Source organism: Impatiens glandulifera, chromosome 1 (genome assembly GCF_907164915.1).
Source record: "Impatiens glandulifera chromosome 1, dImpGla2.1, whole genome shotgun sequence".
Classification (NCBI taxonomy): Eukaryota; Viridiplantae; Streptophyta; class Magnoliopsida; order Ericales; family Balsaminaceae; genus Impatiens; species Impatiens glandulifera.
The window spans coordinates 8,171,631-8,193,147 of NC_061862.1; the positions used below are offsets into that span (position 1 = coordinate 8,171,631).

Here is a 21,517-nt window from a genome sequence, read left to right on the forward strand (position 1 = left end):
TTGTGGTGTCAGAGAATAGGGTTATGATCGTTCTTTTGAAATAGTTTTCAACTAATTTTTTGAAGTCAAGAAAGACTGTGAGAGAGTCGGATTTATTTTTGAGAGGGTAAAACCATACATATGTAGTGTAATGGTCCACAAAGATTAGATAATATTTGTAGTTGTCATGTGAGAGGTGGGGTGAGGTCCAAACATCTGAAAATAATAATTCAAGGGGAGCTGTAGACGTAAGAGTGGATTGAGAGAAAGGAAGTTTGTGTGCTTTATTAATCTTGCAAGAATTGCAGTAATCAAGGGATGAAATTGAACCTAAATTACATAAATTTGAAATATAAGAAAAAATTTTAAATGACGGATGGCCAAGACGGTGATGCCATAGGAGAGCAGACGTGGTGGATAGCTTTGAAGTAGATGATGTGAGAGATGTTTGAAGGGCACATTTGTAGGAAGAAGACCAGGTGTACATGCCATGATTAAAAGTTCCTTGGAGTAGGATGGTGTTCGTGGAGATAGCCTTGAAACGAAAGGAAGAAGAGGTAAACTCAATTTGTGCATTATTATCAAGGCAAAACTTGGAGACAGAAATAATGTTTTGTGCAATTTTTGGAACATAAAGAACATTTTGAAAGAGTAAAGATTTGTTTTGAGAGGTGATAGTGAATGAACCTGTGTGAGAGATTGGAAGAGATGAGCCATCATCGATGATAGCATCATCGTTGCCTGTATAAGGAGTGTGAATGGATAGATTATCGAGATCATGTGTGACATGGTGAGTAGCACCGCTATTTATAATCCAGTCACATGGAGGGGCGTGAGATGAATAGGCAGTGTTGGCTTGAGGACGAGTGTAGCGAGATTGATGTACAAAGGGTTTAAGTGTAAAGTTAGGATGGGCGCGAGAGAAATGGCGACAGACGAAGATGGTGTGACCAGTGTAGCCGCAATATTGGCATACATCAGGTGATTTGGTGTTGGATGAGGAGGAGGGGTTGGGGTAGTGTGGTGAGGACTGTCGGCTGTTGTCTTTAGAGTATTGGGGTCGGGAGTAATTGTTATTTTGGCGAGTATTGGATGATGGTTTGTAGGTTGCGACAAAAGCGGTGGTAGGTGTTGATGAGGTGGAGTTGCTGTTGTCATGGAGTTTGGTGAGCTCATGATGTATGAGTTTTTCATGGAGAGCATCGAACGGGATGAGAGTATCTCGAGCTTCAACAGTTTCGATGATGGAACGGTGTTGGGTTTGATCGAGCCCATTTAGAACCTTTGCAATGATGTCTTTGGGATCTAGAGTTTTGCCTAGATTGGCAAGTTCAGTGGTGCATTGTTTTATTTGATGCATATAGTCAGTGATGGTTTGATCGGGTGTCTTTTTGATTGAGTCAAGTCGTTTCTTGACTTGGAGGATATGGCTGCGAGTAGGATTTGTGTAGAGAGATTTAAGAGCAGTCCATGCTTCATGAGATGTAGCAGCAGAGGCTACAAGAGGTGCGATCTTGGCGTCAAGAGTGCCGATGAGGGAGCCTAACAATAGTTGGTCTTGTCGAGACCATGAGGCGTAACTGGGATTAGGGGTGACAGTGTTGTCGTCTTTGGTGATTGTTGGTGGTGGGCATTTCTTTTCTCCAATGAGGTAGTTAAATAGACCGAAACCAAATAAGAATGACTTGATTTGGGAAGATCATTGTGTAAAGTTGGTGGTGTTGTTTGTAGTTTGTAAGGGTTTGCATTGCGATAGGTTGACAAAGAAGATGGGATAGCCGGGGTTGGTAGGGTTTGGGACGGAGAAGGCGTTTGATGACATTGTAGGATCTAGACTTCTGATACCATGTAGAGAAGATGTATGATTGAAAAGGAATAATTGTATATATGAATGAGAAATATACATGTTATTTATATTACAATTTGTTATATGTAAAGTCTAAATATGGGTAAGAATTAGTTGTGCAATCACTAAGATTATGGAGGAATATATTGTGACTTGATTGCATCTTTGACTTGCAGATTTTGTGGAGTCTAAATATGGGTAACAATTAGCTTTGCAATCACTAAGATTATGGAGGAATATATTGTGACTTGATTGCATCTTTGACTTGCAGATTTTGTGGAGTAAGATTGTCTGGTTCCTTAACAATAATGAATTGTCATTTTTCATTCACGATGTGTCCAATGAGGAATCAGTGGATTCCGAGTTAGTGTATAATGTTAATGGGATAATAGAATTATCAACACATAATGACGTTGATTGAAAACAACTCCCCTCTGAGGGAGGTCCTTGAATTAGAGACTAAAGTGTCGTTCAATGTGCGCGAGATCTCACCCTTTCGTATACTTTCCACTCAAGCCTTTCTTAATCGAATAATTATCAATGCTGACAACTAAAAAACTAAATGATCTACCGTATAGTTATATGCAAAAAGGAAAGCGTGTCTCGAATTTGAGAAAATGTTGTTCTATTTAGATTTCATCAATGATTGGAAATATTATAGTTTGGAACATTCAATGATAGTGTGAAGAGAGACGTCATTAAGTCAATAGTGGAAATTCTTGTTTGTGGCATATATGGTTTTAGTGAGACTAAAATTCGAATGATGGATCAATAGATTATAAAGAATCTATGTAATTAACGGTTGTGTGGTTGGGAGCCTCTTGATATTATTGGGGCGTCTTGTGGGATTCTTGTGGCATTATGAAAAAGAATTGTATTATGTTAAGTCGTTGTCGTATGTGTTATAAGGATGTGGAATCGGTGATTCGCTTACTTTTGCATTGTCAATGGTGATAATATATGGAGTTTTTTTTATAGCATGTTTGAGATTCACTAAGTGATACTAAAGTCTTTGGGCAATTGCTATGAAATTTGGATTGAGACGGTTGATAACAGGAATACATATTTGAATTACAATTCTGATTATTTTCAAGTGGATTATATAATTTGAGAGAAATCATCGAACATTCAATAATTGTAGTCGTCCGATTTGTATCACTCATAATGTTATTATTCATTCTACAAAGTCGGTGGAGTAGGTCAAAGAATTATTCGTTTTTCTTAAGGATCTATAAGCTCAATAATCTATTGGATTGTGTGTTTATATTTTTATATCATATTTATTATCGTTGTATTTAAACAATTTTTATCATTTTAATATACATTCACCATTATAAAAAAAAAATATTAATCATTTGAATGAATCAAGAATACTTTTCAATATTTTAGAAAATTAAATTGACTTAAAATTCTCATACTAGGGAAACAATAAAAGAGTAGAAGATGTATTTTTTTTTTTAAATAAGAAATTAAAACTAATCCCACTGTTAACTTTATTTTAACTTAAAACATTATCAATAAGAATCAAAATTTTGATAGATAGTCTTATCAGATTCTCTATTTTTTATTTGGTCTAGTCATGAAAATGGTCACTTAAACTAACCTAGTGGGTGAGTTGCATATGCAATCTATAAAAATGTTAAAAAAAAAGGCTAGATGTTAAAATATGAAGGTAAAAGTAAAAAAAATGTGAGATGTATGCATAATTTAATTAACTAGCAATTGAAAATATAATATAATATTATCAAACAATGACATAATTTTACAATGAGGAAGAAAGAGTGCATAAATAATTATAATGTCACCCTGTACAAAATTGAATATATATAAAGGTAATTTTATTTCTAATAAAATCAAGAAGAGATGAATTATGCAACAAAAACCCAAATCAAATAACAATATATGAAAAGCTAGCTAGCTAGTAATCCCAAATAGGAGGCTGCAGATCGACATGATGATGATCAGATAAGAGGGTTTCTAAACTGGGTGATTCTTTAATATTATTACCTGGAAATCTGATATTATTATGAAGAACATTATTATTAAATATGTCTTCTACCTTATCATCACCAGTACCACCATAACCAGGGCTGAAGATTGAGGTACTGTTGTTCTTCATCATCATCATGTTGGTCAATTCATCATGATCATTATTAGGTTTATAATTGTTGTTGGAGAAGCAGGGCACTTGCTGTTGGAAATCATATGAATTATAATATTCCATTAATGGTGGAAGATCAGATGAACAACTCATGATTGTCTGATCATCAAAGCAAGAACTACTGTTGCTGCTGCTACTTCCATTCCCCACTACTACCATCATACCTTCTTCTTCTTGTTTGATTTCTGATTCCATTTCTTTTGTCTTGTTAAACACTTTGCACAAAACCCAATCTTCCTGAAAATTTCATTAACCCTTAATCAATTCTCATTAACCCTTTCCCATATATGTTGATTTTGAGATAGATAGATAGATAGATAGAAAAACAAACCTTGGAAGAAGGGATAATGGGGCCATGAAGGCGGAATTCATGCATGACCCAATCAGTTTTTTTACCTTTGGGTGCTCTTCCTTGGTAAAAGACCAAAGTTTTCCTCATACCCAAAAGTCTGCCTTTCCTATGGATAGACCGGTCCTTACCTGTGGCCTTCCAGTAACCTGAGACGGTCGCCCTGTTTGTTCTAAGACCGGTCGCGTATTTCCTGTCTCGATGGCTATAAAAATACCAATCCTTTCCCCCCACACATGCAGTTTCTGCAATTCTATATCAATCAAGAACAGACCATAAATTAAAAAGAACAGAATTATGATTCATTACCAGGAATGTCCCATGGCTCGCAGATGTTTAGATCAACCTCAATCAAAACAGGGTAACAATTGGTGCCAGAGATCTTCTTCATCAAATAATCATATATTAGTTCTTCATCTCTTGGATGAAACCTGAATCCAGGAGGCAATTTTGCCTCAACCATCCTTAAATTGCTCATAATCTTTTACTCTTTAGAGAGATATATCACTACTCTCAAGTCTCAATTCTCACCCAAATGGTTCAAATTTTAAAGGGTAGAGTCCCCAATTCATAAATAAATAAATAAATAAATAAACATCAGCCAAAATGGGTTTTTATTGGAAGTATTAATAATTATGGGTATTCTGTTAAAATAAATTGATATAAATAATATAAATGACATCAATTATTTCATTAATTTTATTAATTTATTCTTAATATAGAAAGAGATCAAACTCGAAATTAGTTTCTAAGTACTATAAAAGTCAAATTAATGTGACTATCCTCACTACCATTAGAATTTAGAGGCCATTATTAATTACAGAATTTTTTAATTTTTTTTTAAGTTGTATGTCTTTGTCACTAAGTAAACTATCAGAAATATCTCACTTATTATTTTTTTTTTCTGCCAGCTCAAGAGTCATTCAAACTCTTTGTATTTTATTTTCAAAATGTGTTATATATTAATGTTAAATGAAATATAATTTATTAACAAATTGGCCTCAGTTGAAAATGAGGTTTTAGTATATTTTGTAGATAGAACTGGTTAGGTTAGGTGTTATTAAAATATTAAACTTTTTTTTTTAAGTGTAAAAGGTTGATTGATTCTAGAATTGAAATCACAATCTCTATCTATCTAAGACACTTTTTTTATTAAATGAACTGAATTTTTATTAATAATTAATATTTATTTGGCATAAAAAATATAAATATCAATTGTCTTTTATTTTTGTAATTCTCTATTTAGAAAGTCATCAATATTTATAAAGGTGAGTAGCTCAACTGAAATCAAATTATATTATTTAAAATGACTAAAATTATTGGCCACATAGCAAATTATTAATACTTTTTTTTCACGTTTTAAAATCCTGATTTTTTGTACCAGAAATTACTGTAGAGTTTTTTGGAGCCGCCCTATTTACTGTTACATTTTGGCTTCTGCCATGTCATCTCCTGTGCATGTGCAGGCTTCTATCTTTTAATTTTCTCATTTTTCAAAATCATATGATAATTATATATATAATTAATGGTTATGTATCAATGTGAACATTCAATTTTTAAATAGTATAGAGAAAGTGAAAAATCATTTTGTTCTTTGTCACTCCGATGACTTCTTAGTTCTTAGCATTAGATGACACTTTATTTTCTTTTTTCACCACTCAAGTTTGAGTTAGTTGGTGTTATGATGTGTTCGATCCGACATCTTGTTACTAATTTTTGTTTTGAATTTTTATAATACGACGCTGATACCTGCTAATTGTCATAATAGTAATTTCTCGAGTCTGTGTGCCACAAGTTAAATGAAGTTATGAAATCTAGAGTTGTTTCTCTTTTGTTCAATAAAGATTTATTAAAATTAATATTTTATTTAAATGTCGAAATTCTTGGGTCATCTCAATGAATTGAAAAACTACACGTTTCTCCCTACAAATATTCTCCCTTAATTTGTACAAATTTCTCTTTATTTTGACTATATATTATATATATATATATATATATATATAGTTAATTATAATTTGACAGAATATTTTACAACTTTGCTTACCAACCCAATGACAAGTTTCACTGCCACTCAAAATATTTGGTAAAATATTTTCCGACACCACATAATTAATTTGTTCAATTTGTTTTATTTTTCAATTCATCGTTACGAAACTCAAACGAATTCGTACATAAAGTCACCCTAAGAAATTTCAAGATTTTTTATCCTCTCCATTATAATTTTAATTTGTACAATTTGTTTGTTGTAATTTTTAAATATTATTTATAAAATTAATATTTTATATGCAATTTTTTGTTTGAATTGGAACTAATTCTTTATAAAGAAAAAGGATCATTCTCATATAATGATATGATAATATGTTAGTCTAAATATCTAATTAGCCTCATTTCAATAACAACCCATGAATTTATATATATATATATATATATATATATATATATTATATATATATATATATATATATATATATAATAAATTAAGAGTAGCATGATATTTTCTAAACCAAGGATTGTCCATAAAACAGAGTAACTAAATTAGGACAATTGTCTTAACAAAAGAACTATTTCCACAAAAGAGAAAAGAAAATTTTCAAAATAAAAGATATAGAAGAATTGCCATTTGTTACATAGTTAAAGTGACATCTAACTTTATTTTTAAATTTCATTGCATTTTCTTTTGGAGTCCACATATGCTCTTTTCTATAAAAGGAAAATGACAAAAGAGGTTTATCATGCCATACTATTATAGTTATCAAGTTTCTTAAGAACTCTTTTAATTATAAATAATTTTGAAAAATAATTAACCTCTAATTCCCAAATATATTATAATTGGAACAAGTGGCACCAAAGAAAAGAAAGCCGCCGGACTTGGCTAAGACCCCACCCTATCCTCCTCCCATTTTGGAAGGATATTCTTTTTGGACCAAACTGTTTTTAACGTTATAAAGTTTAAATTGACAAACCCAATTCAAAAAATAAAATAAAATTGTAATTTCACAATCAAACAACATGAACCCATTCCTTGGCAAACGACTTTCAGAAAGGATCACCATGGCCTTGTTTGAGGAAGGGGTTTTTTGAATTTTGTCTGGGTTTTATCCAAAAAACTCTTGTTTGATAAAAAGTAGGAAAAAACTGGTTTTTAAAATTTAAAAACTAATTTGTCTTTTGACTTTAGAAGATATGGTGTAGATGAGAGAATGATGGTTTAGAGAGAAGATAAAATTAGAAGGTAATTTTGGTATTTAAATGATAAAATTATTTGATTTGATGGTTGATAAGATGTTTGGGTTTTGGGATAAAAACTGGGTTTTATCCTAAAAACCCCTTCATCAAACGAGGCCCATGTTACTAGGGATTCCATGTTCACCTCGGAAGGGCAAAATGGTAAAATATTTTGTATGTTTTTAAACATGACTATTTTGCCCCTCATTAGATTAGATAGGGAACATGAATCCACCCTCATCCTAAGACCTTGTTTGATTTTAAAATAAATATACCCAAGTTGATTGATTCCCCTTCTATTCTATGTGGCTAAACCTAAATTAAATAAATACAACACTTAACTTGTTTCTTTAAATAAATATGGTCCCCTCATTCTATGACATCCATCTTATTGATATAATATTATCTCTATTGATATTTTTTATTTTTAAATTATAAACTGAAACAGAGAGAAATAAATTAAAGAATTTCAAAGAACACATATCATTCAAGTTCATTGCAACCAGACAAGACAGTCTAATCAAGGAAACTAAATCATGTAAATTTTTCTATGGAGCATGAAGCAGTAAAAAGAGGTATATTATTATAGCAGGTGAAAAACAGGAATTCAAGTTACTTTTTTTATAAGTAAATTTCACATAATAACTTTTCACTCAATCCCAATTGGAACATGGGCATATCAAAAGGCAGTGATTGTAGAGATAAGGAAAGATGGAATTCAGGTTGTGATTGTGATTTAACACATATCAAGATTGGAATAGTCAACTGAAAGAGCCCCACTATTGCCATATCATGACAAGAAAGACCTTATCTATCTTCTAAAAAGACAATGAAAAAGAAAGATAATTTAATGTACGCAGTACAAGTAGTTTTTTTGTACATTTGCATAGTCATAAACCTAATTAAGCATTTTCATGATTCAACCACAAAGTTTATCATCATCATCATCATTTTCATGTCAATTGAAGCCACTCAAATAGCTATGAGATGTCCTAAACGACAAACATCAGTCAATTGCGTCTTTCTCACAACAATTAAGTTTCAAGTTGGTGTTAGAATAATTTGTAGTTTTGGGCTTTTGTTCTTTGATCCAAACACTAACCCTAACCCTAGTTATTTTTGATTTAAGCACTCTTATGTAAGCTTTGTAAATTACTCTTCATAATACAATGTTGCCTTAGTTCTGATCATTTGTTCTCCATTTTAAGATTTCAAAGATTACATTTATGGAACAATGTCCAATTCTAATGTTATGATTCTCAAGACAAGTAGCTTAGACAAAAACAACACACAAAAATATAGGTCTCCTCCATATATAGTGGGCTTTATTTTCTTCTGAAGTTGGGCCATCTTAATTAATATATATAATATTTTTATTGGAAGAAAGAAAAAATAAATGTGGCTGCTGGGATTCGAGCCCAGGTCTCCACGGCCACAACGTGGAATTCTTACCACTAAACTACAGCCACTTGATGTTTACATTTAAAATCCTATAAATTATTATATGAAATCAGTTGACAATATGGAAATTTTATAAATAAGAACATGCACCTAGTTTCGTTGCTCATTCTAATTTTTTTCAATATTTTTTTCTCTAAATATATATTTTTTTTTAATCATAATCCTCATTCATAGTGGTTTTGTTGATAATTACTGTATTTCTAATAGATATTACTAGTTTGGTAGCTGAACTTAAAACTCTTTTTTTATAGGTAAGAATACGCATATTTATGAGAGTAAGTCTAGTCGAGTATTATATTATTTGAACTCGATTTAACACCAAAATTTATACTCGAACTCAGTTAGTTCACAATTCGAATGGAAGGTGCTGTAATGGACTCTAGTGGTTTAGTAAAAAAAATGTTAGTATAACGCATCTCTTTTCTAGACAAACAAAAAGACAGTGGAGAACGAATGACTATATTAGGATGGTCCGGTTTAGGCATGCAGGTGGGAACACATTAATAGATAGCTAATCGTGGGTGCTCTCATCATTTTCCACTAATATCAGTCATAGAGAAAACTTGGTTGAGGTGATGGGTTTGAAGACAGATTAGGACCAACGAGTTCAGTCGTTAAACGTAAAGAATCTAAGTGCTTTCGCTTTCCTATCTTTTGATAATACCTCCAAACTAAAAAAACTCAAAAATTATATTACATTAATTAAAATTACATATTTTACAATTTCATCCATACCACAACAATTAAAATAGCTAACAAGACCTAGACAATATTACTTGTATTTGTTCATTTGCCTCAAATGTGAAAGATCAATTTGTTCGTTTGATTGTATGGGTAGAAAATGAAATAGAGGTATTTAGGGTTTCTATTTTAACCTCACAAATAGTTTCACTCATTCTAAATTTTTCAATATTTTTTCTTTCAAATATAATCATAATCCTAGCTCATAGTGGTTTTGTTGATTGTTACTGTTTTTCCAATAGATATTCCTAGTTTTGTAGCAGCACTTAAACAACTCTCTTCTATATAATTTTACATGCATTATTTTCAAAAATAAATCATAATCAATCAATCAATCCTTCATAATATAAGAAAATACTAACTTGACTAGACAAGATCATAAATAATATCAGTTTCATTCAAAACAAATACTCTTATTAATACTAGAGCCAACCAACATACAACAACAACACTCAATCATGGCTTAGTTTACTCCGCTCTAAATTTCTGATGCTGCCCCTATAAAATAATAGCTATTCTTTCACTACAAGAAGCTCGGGTCTGAACTTTTATCCATTCTCCTCGTCTTTTAAGAATCAAAGAATCCTGGCCCTGCTCGTGAAAGTAATTCCTTTCCTGCATCTTTCCCCATCAATAGCATGTCCTCCAGATTGTATGCACCTACTCTAGATGTTTCCAGAACTGTAAAATAGACAATAATATGAAATTTGGATCCACACAACTACACAAGTAAGTAACAGTAATAATTAATAACAAGATCTGACCTCGGGTACCATCTGGGGATGCCACTAATCCTTTGAAGATGCAGTTCCCGTTCTCATCTTTACGAGCCAGACCCGCTATTGGGGTGCGACACGAACCATCTAGGGTTAGCAGGAAAGCCCTCTCGCACGAAACAGCTAATCTTGTTTCTTCGTGGTTGAGTGAAGCTATGTAATTAGCCTGCAACCATTTTCAAAAATTGACTGAAAAAGTGTTTCTCTATATATCCAGACACCTAAACAAGGAAAGAGGTCCCATGTGATATATATCATCTTTACCATCTTCTCGTCGTCGGTTCTACAGGCAATCCCAATAGCCCCTTGAGCGACAGCAGGAAGCATGTCTTCTATTGAAAGAATGGAAGTAACATTTTCAGTCATGTTCAGCCGTTTCAGCCCTGCTAATGCCAGTAATGTGGCTTGGACCACCCCTTCATTCAATTTTCTTAATCTAGTCTGAACATTTCCACGGAAGTTATCCAGCACCTATACATGAAAGCATCCGATCCAATTGAGAAAATTTTGAAATTATTCGTTCAAACTATAAAATGGCATATAAAAAACACCTTGATTGATGGATATCTGTGGAGAATCTGAGACTTCCTTCTAAGAGAAGCAGTTCCGATGACAGCTCCTGCCGGAAGATCAGCTAGCGAAGAGGCGGTTAGCGAAATAAAGGCGTCTCTAACATCCTCTCGAGGGAGATTGCAAGGAAGAATCGTCTTATCAGGCAGATAAGTAGGAACATCCTTCATAGAGTGGACAGCAATATCAATATCATTGTTTAAGAGGGCTTCATCTATTTCTTTAGTGAATAATCCCTTGCCCCCTATATCAGCAAGTGGTTGACTCAATATTTTGTCACCAGTTGTCTTTATAATCACAATTTCAATAGCATCTTCTTCTGCCAATTCTGGGTGTGAAGCTATCAACTTAGATCGTGTCTCATATGCTTGGGCAAGTGCTAATGGGCTGTCCTAAACAACAACAATAATATATACATGATCATGACTTTTCCAGTGAACCCAATTAGCTAATCAAATCACAAATGTAAAACCCTAAAATGGATCCGAACTAATCTTGGAAATCCTGGATCTTTTTTTTTTATCAGATCTATTGATGAATTTGAATTGAATCAATCAAATAAGATAATAACAGCAAAGATCAGATTTTGAAAGTGAAATCAATGTGGGGTGGGTCAAAATCTTATCTAATAAGAGTTGTGGAAGAGAAATTGAGGGTAAGAAAGAAAACGCTACCTTCCGCGAGTACCGATTCTTAAGAGAGCGACCTTCTTCGTCACCTGCTGTTGTTCAACTGCGACCGATGCCCTAGTGAGGAAGGTAGTGCGGCGGCGAGATGTGGCGGCGGATGGGAGAGAGAAGGAAGAAGCGTAGGTGAAGGTAGAGCCAAGGATTCCATTATGAGAAGAGAGGATTGACTTTTGATTGAGATATGAAGATAGAGTGATGGAACAAGTCTCCATTGCAGAGGAAAAAAGAGGACGACTGAAAATGGGGTTTTTTCGAGCTGAAAGGTGTTTTTGCGCCCCCCCTCTTTACTACGTATACTCCCTCCGCTTATCCTCCACGTCGGATCGAAAATCTTGCCATGTTGTCTAGTCAATTTACAATTTTATTTTTTTACTAATCCAAAGTGACAATATTTTTTATTTTATTTAAAAGGGTTACACCTTTAATTTAAGACTTTTCACATTAGAACTAAAATTCTAAAATTATAAGATTTCACAAATAAAAGAAATGCATTATGAGATTTCCCATTATTATTCAAGGATTTCATTATGTGATCCTAGATTAAACAACTTAGATAGAGATATTTGCAAATATTGTTTTTCCATTTTGGTTAGTCGGATAAAAATCTTTAATGTACTTAATGTCCCTTAGGAAGGCTAGTTCTCGGTTAATAGGATAGGTCGTGCAGTTCTCTTGGTGGATGAACAACATCAGGTGAGTGTTTAGGATAAAACAATATAGAACATCGTGAGAGAGGTTGACGAAAGCAGATTTTTGCCTTGTGGTACAAGAGATGGTCTATGTTGTGGGACAACAGATCCACTCCCTCGTGAGAGAGTCTAGAGAAGTCAAATGGTCAAATTAGATATCGGTCTTCGATCGTTTTCCTAGCAACCCATAAAGGTGTCTCACGTGTTTAGGTCTAGGGAGGTTATGCGTTATACCATGAATGTCACTATTGGTAGAGGCTGGGTTTTAAATTAAGGGTTCGATCATCGACTAGACACAGTATCCACAATCAAATGAATGAGATGTCTACAGTTAACAAACTACTTATGCAGCAAACTATGCTTGGAGCAATGCAACCAGATCCTCGTAATGCTAAACTTTAACATATGCAACAGTGGTAGGCGCTAGGAAACATACTATTTAGGCCTACTAGACAAAGATGGTTCATGTCCGACCTAAATCTTTTGAATTTCAAACGTTGGAGGCGCGTCCTAGACTTGTGGCTACCTTGAAAATTAAGAACGGAAAACAAAAAGCGATTAAGGTTGATTTGATCAAATTAAAGTTGTTATGTCGGGCCCTTCAAACGTCGACGTGGAACCGATGGCGTCTTGGACTCGAACTTAATGATGACGTCTTTTAGTATGTATTCAATTCTCGTGGAAGATATGTTGCTCTATGGAAAGAATTTAAAACAACATGTATCATGTCAATGGATAAATGTATTAGACCCTTAGTCGAGGAAGGAATCTAATGACTTGTTGATGGCCGATTAGTTAATATTGAAAACTCACACGTTATTGCTCCCAAACATAACATAAGATCTCATGTAGATAGAGAGAGTACATGAATTCGATTGTTTGGAATGCCAACAAATATTTGGAATCATGATCTTCTTAGTCGGGTCGGTAATGAACTTGAAAGATTTATTGAACAAGACGAGGAAACTCAATTAAGATAGGAGAACAGTTGTGTTAGAATTAGGGTGCATCATTCTGATCCACATAGTCGTTACCCTGAATCTATTTGTGTTGATAATGAGACACATGTATATAAAGTGATGATGATGCATAAATGTCTTATTGTCGCGTCTCCTTCACTGGGATGCTCTTCATTGTCAAATTTGCTTATGTCGGAGGCGTCGTCTTTGTTGTTTAGGCTATCGAGAGAATTAGTGATAGCCTAATTTTATGTTGATCATATTTGTATGGCTAGTCTTGTAGAGTTGTTTAGATGATAATTTTGGGAGGATTTGATATGGTTGGAGGGTGTTGAGATTGAGAAAGCTAAGGCCGAAATAAATGAGTCAATAGATTCTCGTGAAGATGAGAGGGAGTATTCGTCTTCACGCCCTAGGGTTCTGATGTCTTTCCGAATGTCAAAAAAAGGGAGAGTATGCATGTGGTGGTGTATCAAGAGATGAGTTTATCAACTCCTCATCCTATTTCAGATTTGATGTTCGAGAAAGAAACGATTGACAAGGTATACGGTATGCATTCATATTCATAATATTTATTTGATTTTACGTTTGTGGTATGATCTTACTAATTTTTATGTTCTGCAATTAGATTATAGAACTTTGATATTTTATTATTATTATTTTGTTGTTACTGGTCACATTAGGGTATGATCACATTAGGGTAGAGTAATGTATAAGAATTAACTAACAACAAGCTTAGTTTAATATTTTGACCTCATGACTAGCCAAAGCAAATACAGTTTAAATTAAATTGAAATGGCAAAAGCGATAAAACAATCATGAGGTCAAGGCCTCCTCCAAAAGCCTTGCTAGATGTTATTTATCATCACAGACGTTAGCTCATCTTATCCAAATATCTTCTTTGATTGACCGTTTCTAGAATTATCACAATATAATATATTCTATATTATAATAATATCATTAACTAGTATTATCACAATTAAAGATTTAAAGTTAGCTTCTCATCTTATTACATTTTGATGATATAATTTATTTTTTATTTTTGTAGAAAAGTGGTGTTGGATGTAAATTTTTTTCTTTAGTAGATAATGAACCTGAAATCAATTCAAAAGAGACGAAGGTTGAGATCGAGCTATTGAAGATCCAAATGAAGCAGTTGAAGAATGAGAATAAGCATTTGAAGAATCAGTCAATGGAGATTCAATCATTGAAGACTAAAGTGAAGCTGATAGGATCAGTGTAATCAATATAGACGGAGTCTGGTTATTGATGACAACTTCTGGAAAACGTTTTTGATAGAAATCTTGTTAGGGATTAATATCACTTTCTATTCTTCACAAACCTTTGTAAACTCTTGAAGCGATTCAAGTGCGGAAACGTTTGCTCAAGTTTGAAGCTAAGAACCAGTTCTAAAAGAGAAGACAAAATGTAAATAACACAGCAATTTGTTTATGAATGTTCGGAGCAAACTCTCATACGTCACCCTTCTTCCAACCATAGGAAGGATTCACTATACTTTTTGAATCAAATACAGTTTACTGACTAGCTAATTGTTGAACAGAACAGACCTTGTTCAACTTACAGTATGTTTAAGAATATCACTCAGCTAGACAATGTTTTGATTCATCTCTCTCTTGTAGATGATGTACAAGATCAGTAAGCAAGTGAGCAAGCAATTCGTAAGATAGAGTGTGTGTCCAGTAGCTCGTCCGTTGTCTTTGAGGATCTTTAAATAGAAGGCAGGTACCAACGGTCGAATCTTCTGCATTGAAACGTGACAAACACCCATTGGAAAGCCTCCATAGTACAAGAGTACAACAGGCTCTATGCACAAGGATCGTGGCCGTACCGAACTGGTAGTACGCCGGATATTCTTCTAGACCTGTCCTGCAAGGAACAAGTAGTGGAAAGAATATTTACTTACGTGGCATTCATTTATTGGATGTAACTGGCTATCGTACTAATCTTCACGGATCAGTGGAGCAGGAGTAGCATACAACTAGTTAATCGTGGGTAGACAGATGCTAACTTCAAGCAACTGTTGAAGCGAGGCATTAGACGTGCTTCATTAGACTGACAAGTCTAAGTAAGTTAGACGCCCACGTCTAATAGCGAGATCCATTAGACCACCAAGTCTAATGGAGTTTGTAACACCATTTTATCCCCCCCGGTCTATGTCCCATTCCATAGCTTATCACGTGTTTGTTAGACACGTGGCAATATGGAAGGACTACCGCGAGACAGCTCGAGGTTCAATGATTTCAACCTTGGTTTGCGTACCAGGCATCTTTTAAAATGAAACATTTAATTTTTAAAAGATTTTGAGAATACATGGAGCAGTAATAAATTAATTATGTAAAATAATTAATCTTTTGTTCAAATATTAATAATCTAGGAGGCTGAATAACAATTTAACCTGGCCCGATTTAAATCAATTAAACATAATCAATTTAAAGATTAATCATTTGAAAATCAGAGTCGCCAAGAGATTTTATGAAAATCAATAAAATGATACGTGTACAAACGTATTTATACCAGAGTTTCTGAAAAAAGTGATTCGTTGTCTGTTTACACTCGGGAAAGGGCTTTCGCGCTATGTCCTCTACGTCCGCCTAAGGACGGTTTTCAAAATCCTTCTAAAATAGACAAAGTCTGGCTTCTATAAATCTAATTATAACATTCCTTATCTTTAATTAGTAGTCCAGGGGTCCTAAATGAGGACAGACTTTAAATAATTGTACAAAATCATTTAACGAAGGTGTGTACCTATTGCGTTGGGGTTCAGATTTAACAAAACTTGAAAATATCATAAAAAGATGTTAGAGAGTATAATCAAACAAGACCTAGCAAAGAAAATTGTTTTGGGAAACATCCCAAGGAATCTTTAGAGTTATTTCATGACCTTGAGAATGCCACTTTTTTTTAGAAAATGGGGGTTTGGTTCTAGAATTGTTTTGTTTTTTTTTTGAAAATTGGAACCAAACGGGCCTAAGGATTAAACCCTAGGTTCGAGTCCGATCTTGTCAATTTGGGCTTAGTAAGGTTTGAGATGTTTAATTTTGGGTAAGGGTTCGGACTTAGGCCTAGGGCTATAACGGTCTTAGGTTAAGTGGGGGGTTTGATATTAGGCTAGGGCTAGGGTTTGGCTTAGGCTAAGATGAGGCTAAGTTTAGTTTTTAGTCCTAGATTAGGTGTCAAGGTCAATACTAGGTTAAGTGGCAAGGTTTGTCCTAGGTTAATTAGGTCTAGGCTAGTTTTGTTGGCCCTAAGCTAACTCTCTCGGTCGGGTGGCTCGGTCGTGGGCGGTTTCCTCGGTCGTGGGCGGTTTCCTCGGTCGGATGTTCTTGTTTTGGTCCGAAACTTCAGAAGGCCATAAATTTTGATTGAGATATCCAAATCACAATCCGTAAGTTGCTGTAGGTTCATATGATCATGAAGAACAAAAGTCCTAACATAAATCACAATTTTGAAAATCATAAGGGGGTCAATTTTAAAACACCATTTCTAGGTCACATTTTGGGATCTTTTAAATTAGACCAATTCAAAGCCTGATTTTTGTTCCATTAGCTTTGAAATGATGAATATAGTTAATCCATACCAAAACAAGAACATCATTACATAATTAAAATAGTTTTTGAAGATTGAATCAAAATCTAACTTTTTTCAAAAAACTAAATTTGATCAAACATGATCAAAAGGTGAAACAGTTACTTGGAATTCATCCCTACATGTTAAGAATCATGTATAGCTACTAATTGAATCAACAAATCCAACTTAGAAGCAAAAACATGAAATTTCAAAAATCCAAATTTTTAACCTTTTTTCCCAAAATTTCAATTTGATCAAACCTGGTCAAAACATGATTACAGCTACTTAGAAATCATCCAACAATGTATACAAAATGTAATACAACTAATTGAACCAACAAAATCAGATTAAAAGCAAGAACACAAAGTTTTAAAATTCAAATTTTCAAGCTTTTTTCTCAAATTTCAATTTTGATCAAACATGATCAAAACTTGATTACTGTTGTTTGGAAATGATTCAAACATGTTTATAAACATGTATAGCAACAATCTGGACCAAAAAATCCAGATTTAAACCAAGAACACAACATTTCAAAAAATCAAATTTTCAAACTGATTTTTGCAAAATTTTGTTCTATGTTGATTTGATCGGTTTTCTTTCAACAAAAAGCTTACACATGATATATATAATGATTTTATACAAAGAAATCACACAATCAAGCATAAGAACACGACCAAAGTGATCAAACAAGAAAATTTGAAGAATTTCAAAATTTTGAATTACAAATCGAAAATCAAGGCTTCTTGAATAATACCAACAGCTGGAAAACATTCCTGGCAGTGTTGGAGGTGATTCAGAAGCCTGGATCGAAGCTTGGCTCACCGGAGAAAGTTCTACAGAAAACTATTCTTGGCCGAAAATTACAGGTTTTCGATTGAGGCGATTTGATGTGTAATTCTTGGTTATTGTTTGATGGATTGGTAGTAGAGGGGTAGGGGAGTATTTATAGTACTCGAAGGTCGGCTGTTGAAAGTCAATTTAAGTTTTCTTTGATCGCGAGCGTTCTTATCCCATATTCGTGGCAGCCTTATCCCGGGGAAGATAAGGCTTCTAGATAGGGGGAAACGTAGGCGCTGACAAGGGGATCACGTGGGCGAAAAAATCAACGGATTTGATCGCCTGTAGCCGAAGTTAGAGCTTCTGGAAGAAACTCGTCGGCGAAGTCGCGATTCCGGCGACCCCTGCGTCCCAACGAAGAAGATAGCTGAAACGACGTCATTTCGCCTGACGCCGTCAGCGTTCCGTCCGCGGTCAGTGGTCTTGACTAACGAGGTTAGTCCATCCCGTTAGTTGATCCGGTGCGGGCGCGCGCACGTGGTTCTGCTACAGATGGATTTATGGCGCGCTCTAGGCTGTCGGATGAGATCTGGGCGCTCATCTGATGATCCAGGATTCTGCTGCAAAGTTTAAACATAAAATCAGTCACACAGGATTGTGCAATTTTAATTTTGTTTAAAAGGTTATTAAAAATCGAATTTAATTCCTTTTAAATCCATTTTTTTACCAAAAATTTCACAAAAAATATTTCTAGATTCATAATAACAATTATGATCATGTTTTGTTTTTTTGGGGAATTTTTGAGAATTTTGGGGTATTTTATTTAATTAGTTTAAGTCATGAATTAAACATAAATCATGAATAAATCCTAATTGGATATTTTTAACCCCTTCCTTGGTCTAATTTGGGTAAAATATATACAAATATTTTATCCTCAACTTATTTTTGGAATTTTGAAAAGTTCTCTTAATTAAGGTTTAATTATCATAATAATTAATCCTTAATTACGTTTTAATTCCTTCTTTCAAATTATTTTGAATATAAAAATCCAAAATATTATTTTAATATTATTAAACATAATAATATTATTTTGCAAAATAGAGTAAGTCAAATTTTCATGCTTACAGAGTTAGACGACACGTCTAACTACGTTTCACTTTAGACTTGTCTGAAGGAGTTAGACGTCGGCGTTTAACTTTCATCTGTTAGACTACACGTTTCACTTCAGACTTGTCTGAAGGAATTAGACGACAGCGTCTAACTTTCATCTGTTAGATTGCACGTCTAACTACGTATCTGTTAGACTGCACGTCTAGCTACGTATATGTTAGACTGTACGTCTAACTACGTATCTATCAGACTGCACGTCTAACTAGCAGCGCGTCTAATTAGCCTGATTCAAACTAAGTTTTACCTAGCATATTTTTGATGCACCTGCACAAAAATAATTAGACGGCTTAACTTCATTATTAATCAAAGTTTTACTAATACATCATTAAAATATCGTTAGTCAAACTAATTTGACCCAATAGAAGCAATTGAAGAATGAGGTTCAGTTATTGAATACTAAAATCATTTGTTAAAAAGGAAATTTCTCAAATTTATAATATTTCTTTTATTTATTTATTTATTTTAAATGTCAATTTTTATTAAAAAGAACGCAAGATGCGTTCAAACGTTACAAAAGGGAAATAAAAAATAAATCAATAAATAAGAAAACAACATAAGAATTTTAAATGTCAATAAGATAAAAAAAAATCTCATCTCGTACAAGCCCCTCTTTTTCGGATTGAGGCGAACGCGTGTAACATAAATCTGTTGGGTGTGAATGCAATTGGAGTTTGGCTTAGTCCTCTTGTTTATTGATTCTGTTGCACCACTATCTCACACAAAGGAGGCAACCCTCTCTTTAGCATCCAAACACCACAAAGAAATTTGACCTCTGCCTCCCACCAAGAGAGTAGTATCTATTTATATTATTAGGTCAAGTCCAATAAGTGGGTTACTAGAGATTGGGCCACAATGTTGGCCAACTAATACCCAACAATCTCCACATTTGGCCCAAAACAGTATAAAACACAATCACAGAATCACAAGACACGTCATCGCCAATTTATTACCACCGAGGAAACAAAGAGAATACCCAAGGTAAACTCGTGTCACAAAGACCAGGGGCAAAGGCACAAAGCATGCAAAAATCACAATGATCAGACGCAAGAGCACAAAGCATGGGAAAATCACAAAGATCTAACGCAAGAGCACAAAGCATGCGAAAATCACAAAGATCAAATGCAAGAGCACAAAGCATGCGAAAATCATAAAGATCAAACGCAAGAGCACAAAGCATGGGAAAATCACAAAGATTTGAGGCAAAATCACAAAGCATGCCATGTCCAGAAAGGACGAACTTCAAAGAGTTTTCCCTAAGTCAAAGTTTAAAATCCGTTGACACGAAATAAATTTTTCAGCAGGTAGACACTTAGTACCCATATCAGCAGGATTAAATTCTGAAGGAATTTTCTCTAACTTAACAATGCCCTTTTCAACAATATCCCGAATGTAATGAAACCTAACATCAATATGTTTAGTTCAATCATGAAAAACAGGATTTTTACATAGTTGAATAGAAGATTGACTATCAGAAAACACAATCACATTTTTGTCAAGAAAACCAATTTCAGACAAAACAGCCCTAAGCCAAATTGTTTCCTTAAAAGCTTCAGTGGCAGCTACATACTCAGATTCTGTAGTAGATAAAGCAACAATGGGTTGAAGTTGAGACTTCCAACTTATGCAAGAGCCACACAAAGTAAACACATAGGAAGAAGTAGACTTTCTATTATCCCTATCATTAGCATAATTGGAATCTACATAACCAACCAACTTTGTACCTACAGAACACTTAGAGAAAGTCAAGCCAACATCAACAATAGTTTTTAGATATCTCAAAAGCCATTTTAAAGCATTCCAATAAGGCATACCAGGGTTAGACATAAATCTACTCAAGCAACTAACTGTATATGCAATATCAGGCCTAGTACTAATCATGAGATACATAACAGATCCTATAGCATTAGAATAAAGAACATTCTTCATTTCAGTTATTTCAGTTTCAGTATTAGAAGATTGATCCTTACTTAACACAAAGTGGGAAGAAAGAGGCACATTCACAGATTTAGCATCAGACATAGAAAATTTACTCAAAATTTTAGCAACATATGCACTTTGATTCAACACAAGAGAAAATTTTGTTCTATCTCTAATGATATTCATGCCCAAAATCTTCTTAGCATCACCTAAGTCTTTCATGTCAAAATTTTCACAAAGCGATTTTTACACATGCATAACAGACTTCAAACATGGGCTAAGAATCAACATGTCATCCACATACAATAAAAGAAATATAGGCACAGAGTCTATATTCTTGAAGTAAAGACAATGATCAGAAGAACTTCTTTTAAACATCAAAGATTGCATGCACTTATCGAACTTGATATTCTATTGCCTAGGAGATTGTTTTAAACCATACAAGGCTTTTTTTAACAAACAAACATGATCAGGCAACTGGGGGTCAACAAACCCCTCAGGTTGATGCATATAAATATTCTTATCAAGTTCACCATGTAAAAAAGCAGTAGTAACATCCATTTGCTTCAATTCCCAATCAAAGTGAGCAACTAAAGCAAGCATAATTCTAATAGTCGTGA

The 21,517-nt window shown here is 33.9% G+C and overlaps 2 protein-coding genes and 1 non-coding gene across 3 annotated transcripts; all 3 read right to left on the reverse strand.

Moving 5' to 3' along the window:
• Positions 1 to 3,638: 3,638 nt before the first annotated feature.
• Positions 3,639 to 4,856, reverse strand: LOC124921467 (NAC domain-containing protein 21/22-like). Its single transcript, XM_047462134.1, has 3 exons — positions 4,645 to 4,856; positions 4,318 to 4,580; positions 3,639 to 4,223 (listed from the first exon to the last, which is right to left on the reverse strand). Exons 1-3 carry the CDS (start codon positions 4,811 to 4,813, stop codon positions 3,744 to 3,746), a joined length of 912 nt encoding a protein of 303 aa, XP_047318090.1. The 5' UTR covers positions 4,814 to 4,856; the 3' UTR covers positions 3,639 to 3,743.
• A 4,101-nt stretch (positions 4,857 to 8,957) lies between these two features.
• TRNAH-GUG lies at positions 8,958 to 9,029 on the reverse strand. The gene has a single exon. It is a non-coding gene; the product is annotated as a tRNA-His (tRNA).
• A 1,062-nt stretch (positions 9,030 to 10,091) lies between these two features.
• LOC124920930 (porphobilinogen deaminase, chloroplastic) lies at positions 10,092 to 12,044 on the reverse strand. The gene is made up of 5 exons (XM_047461519.1): positions 11,783 to 12,044; positions 11,090 to 11,495; positions 10,803 to 11,009; positions 10,527 to 10,704; positions 10,092 to 10,443 (listed from the first exon to the last, which is right to left on the reverse strand). Exons 1-5 carry the CDS (start codon positions 12,007 to 12,009, stop codon positions 10,331 to 10,333), a joined length of 1,131 nt encoding a protein of 376 aa, XP_047317475.1. The 5' UTR covers positions 12,010 to 12,044; the 3' UTR covers positions 10,092 to 10,330.
• Positions 12,045 to 21,517: the final 9,473 nt, after the last annotated feature.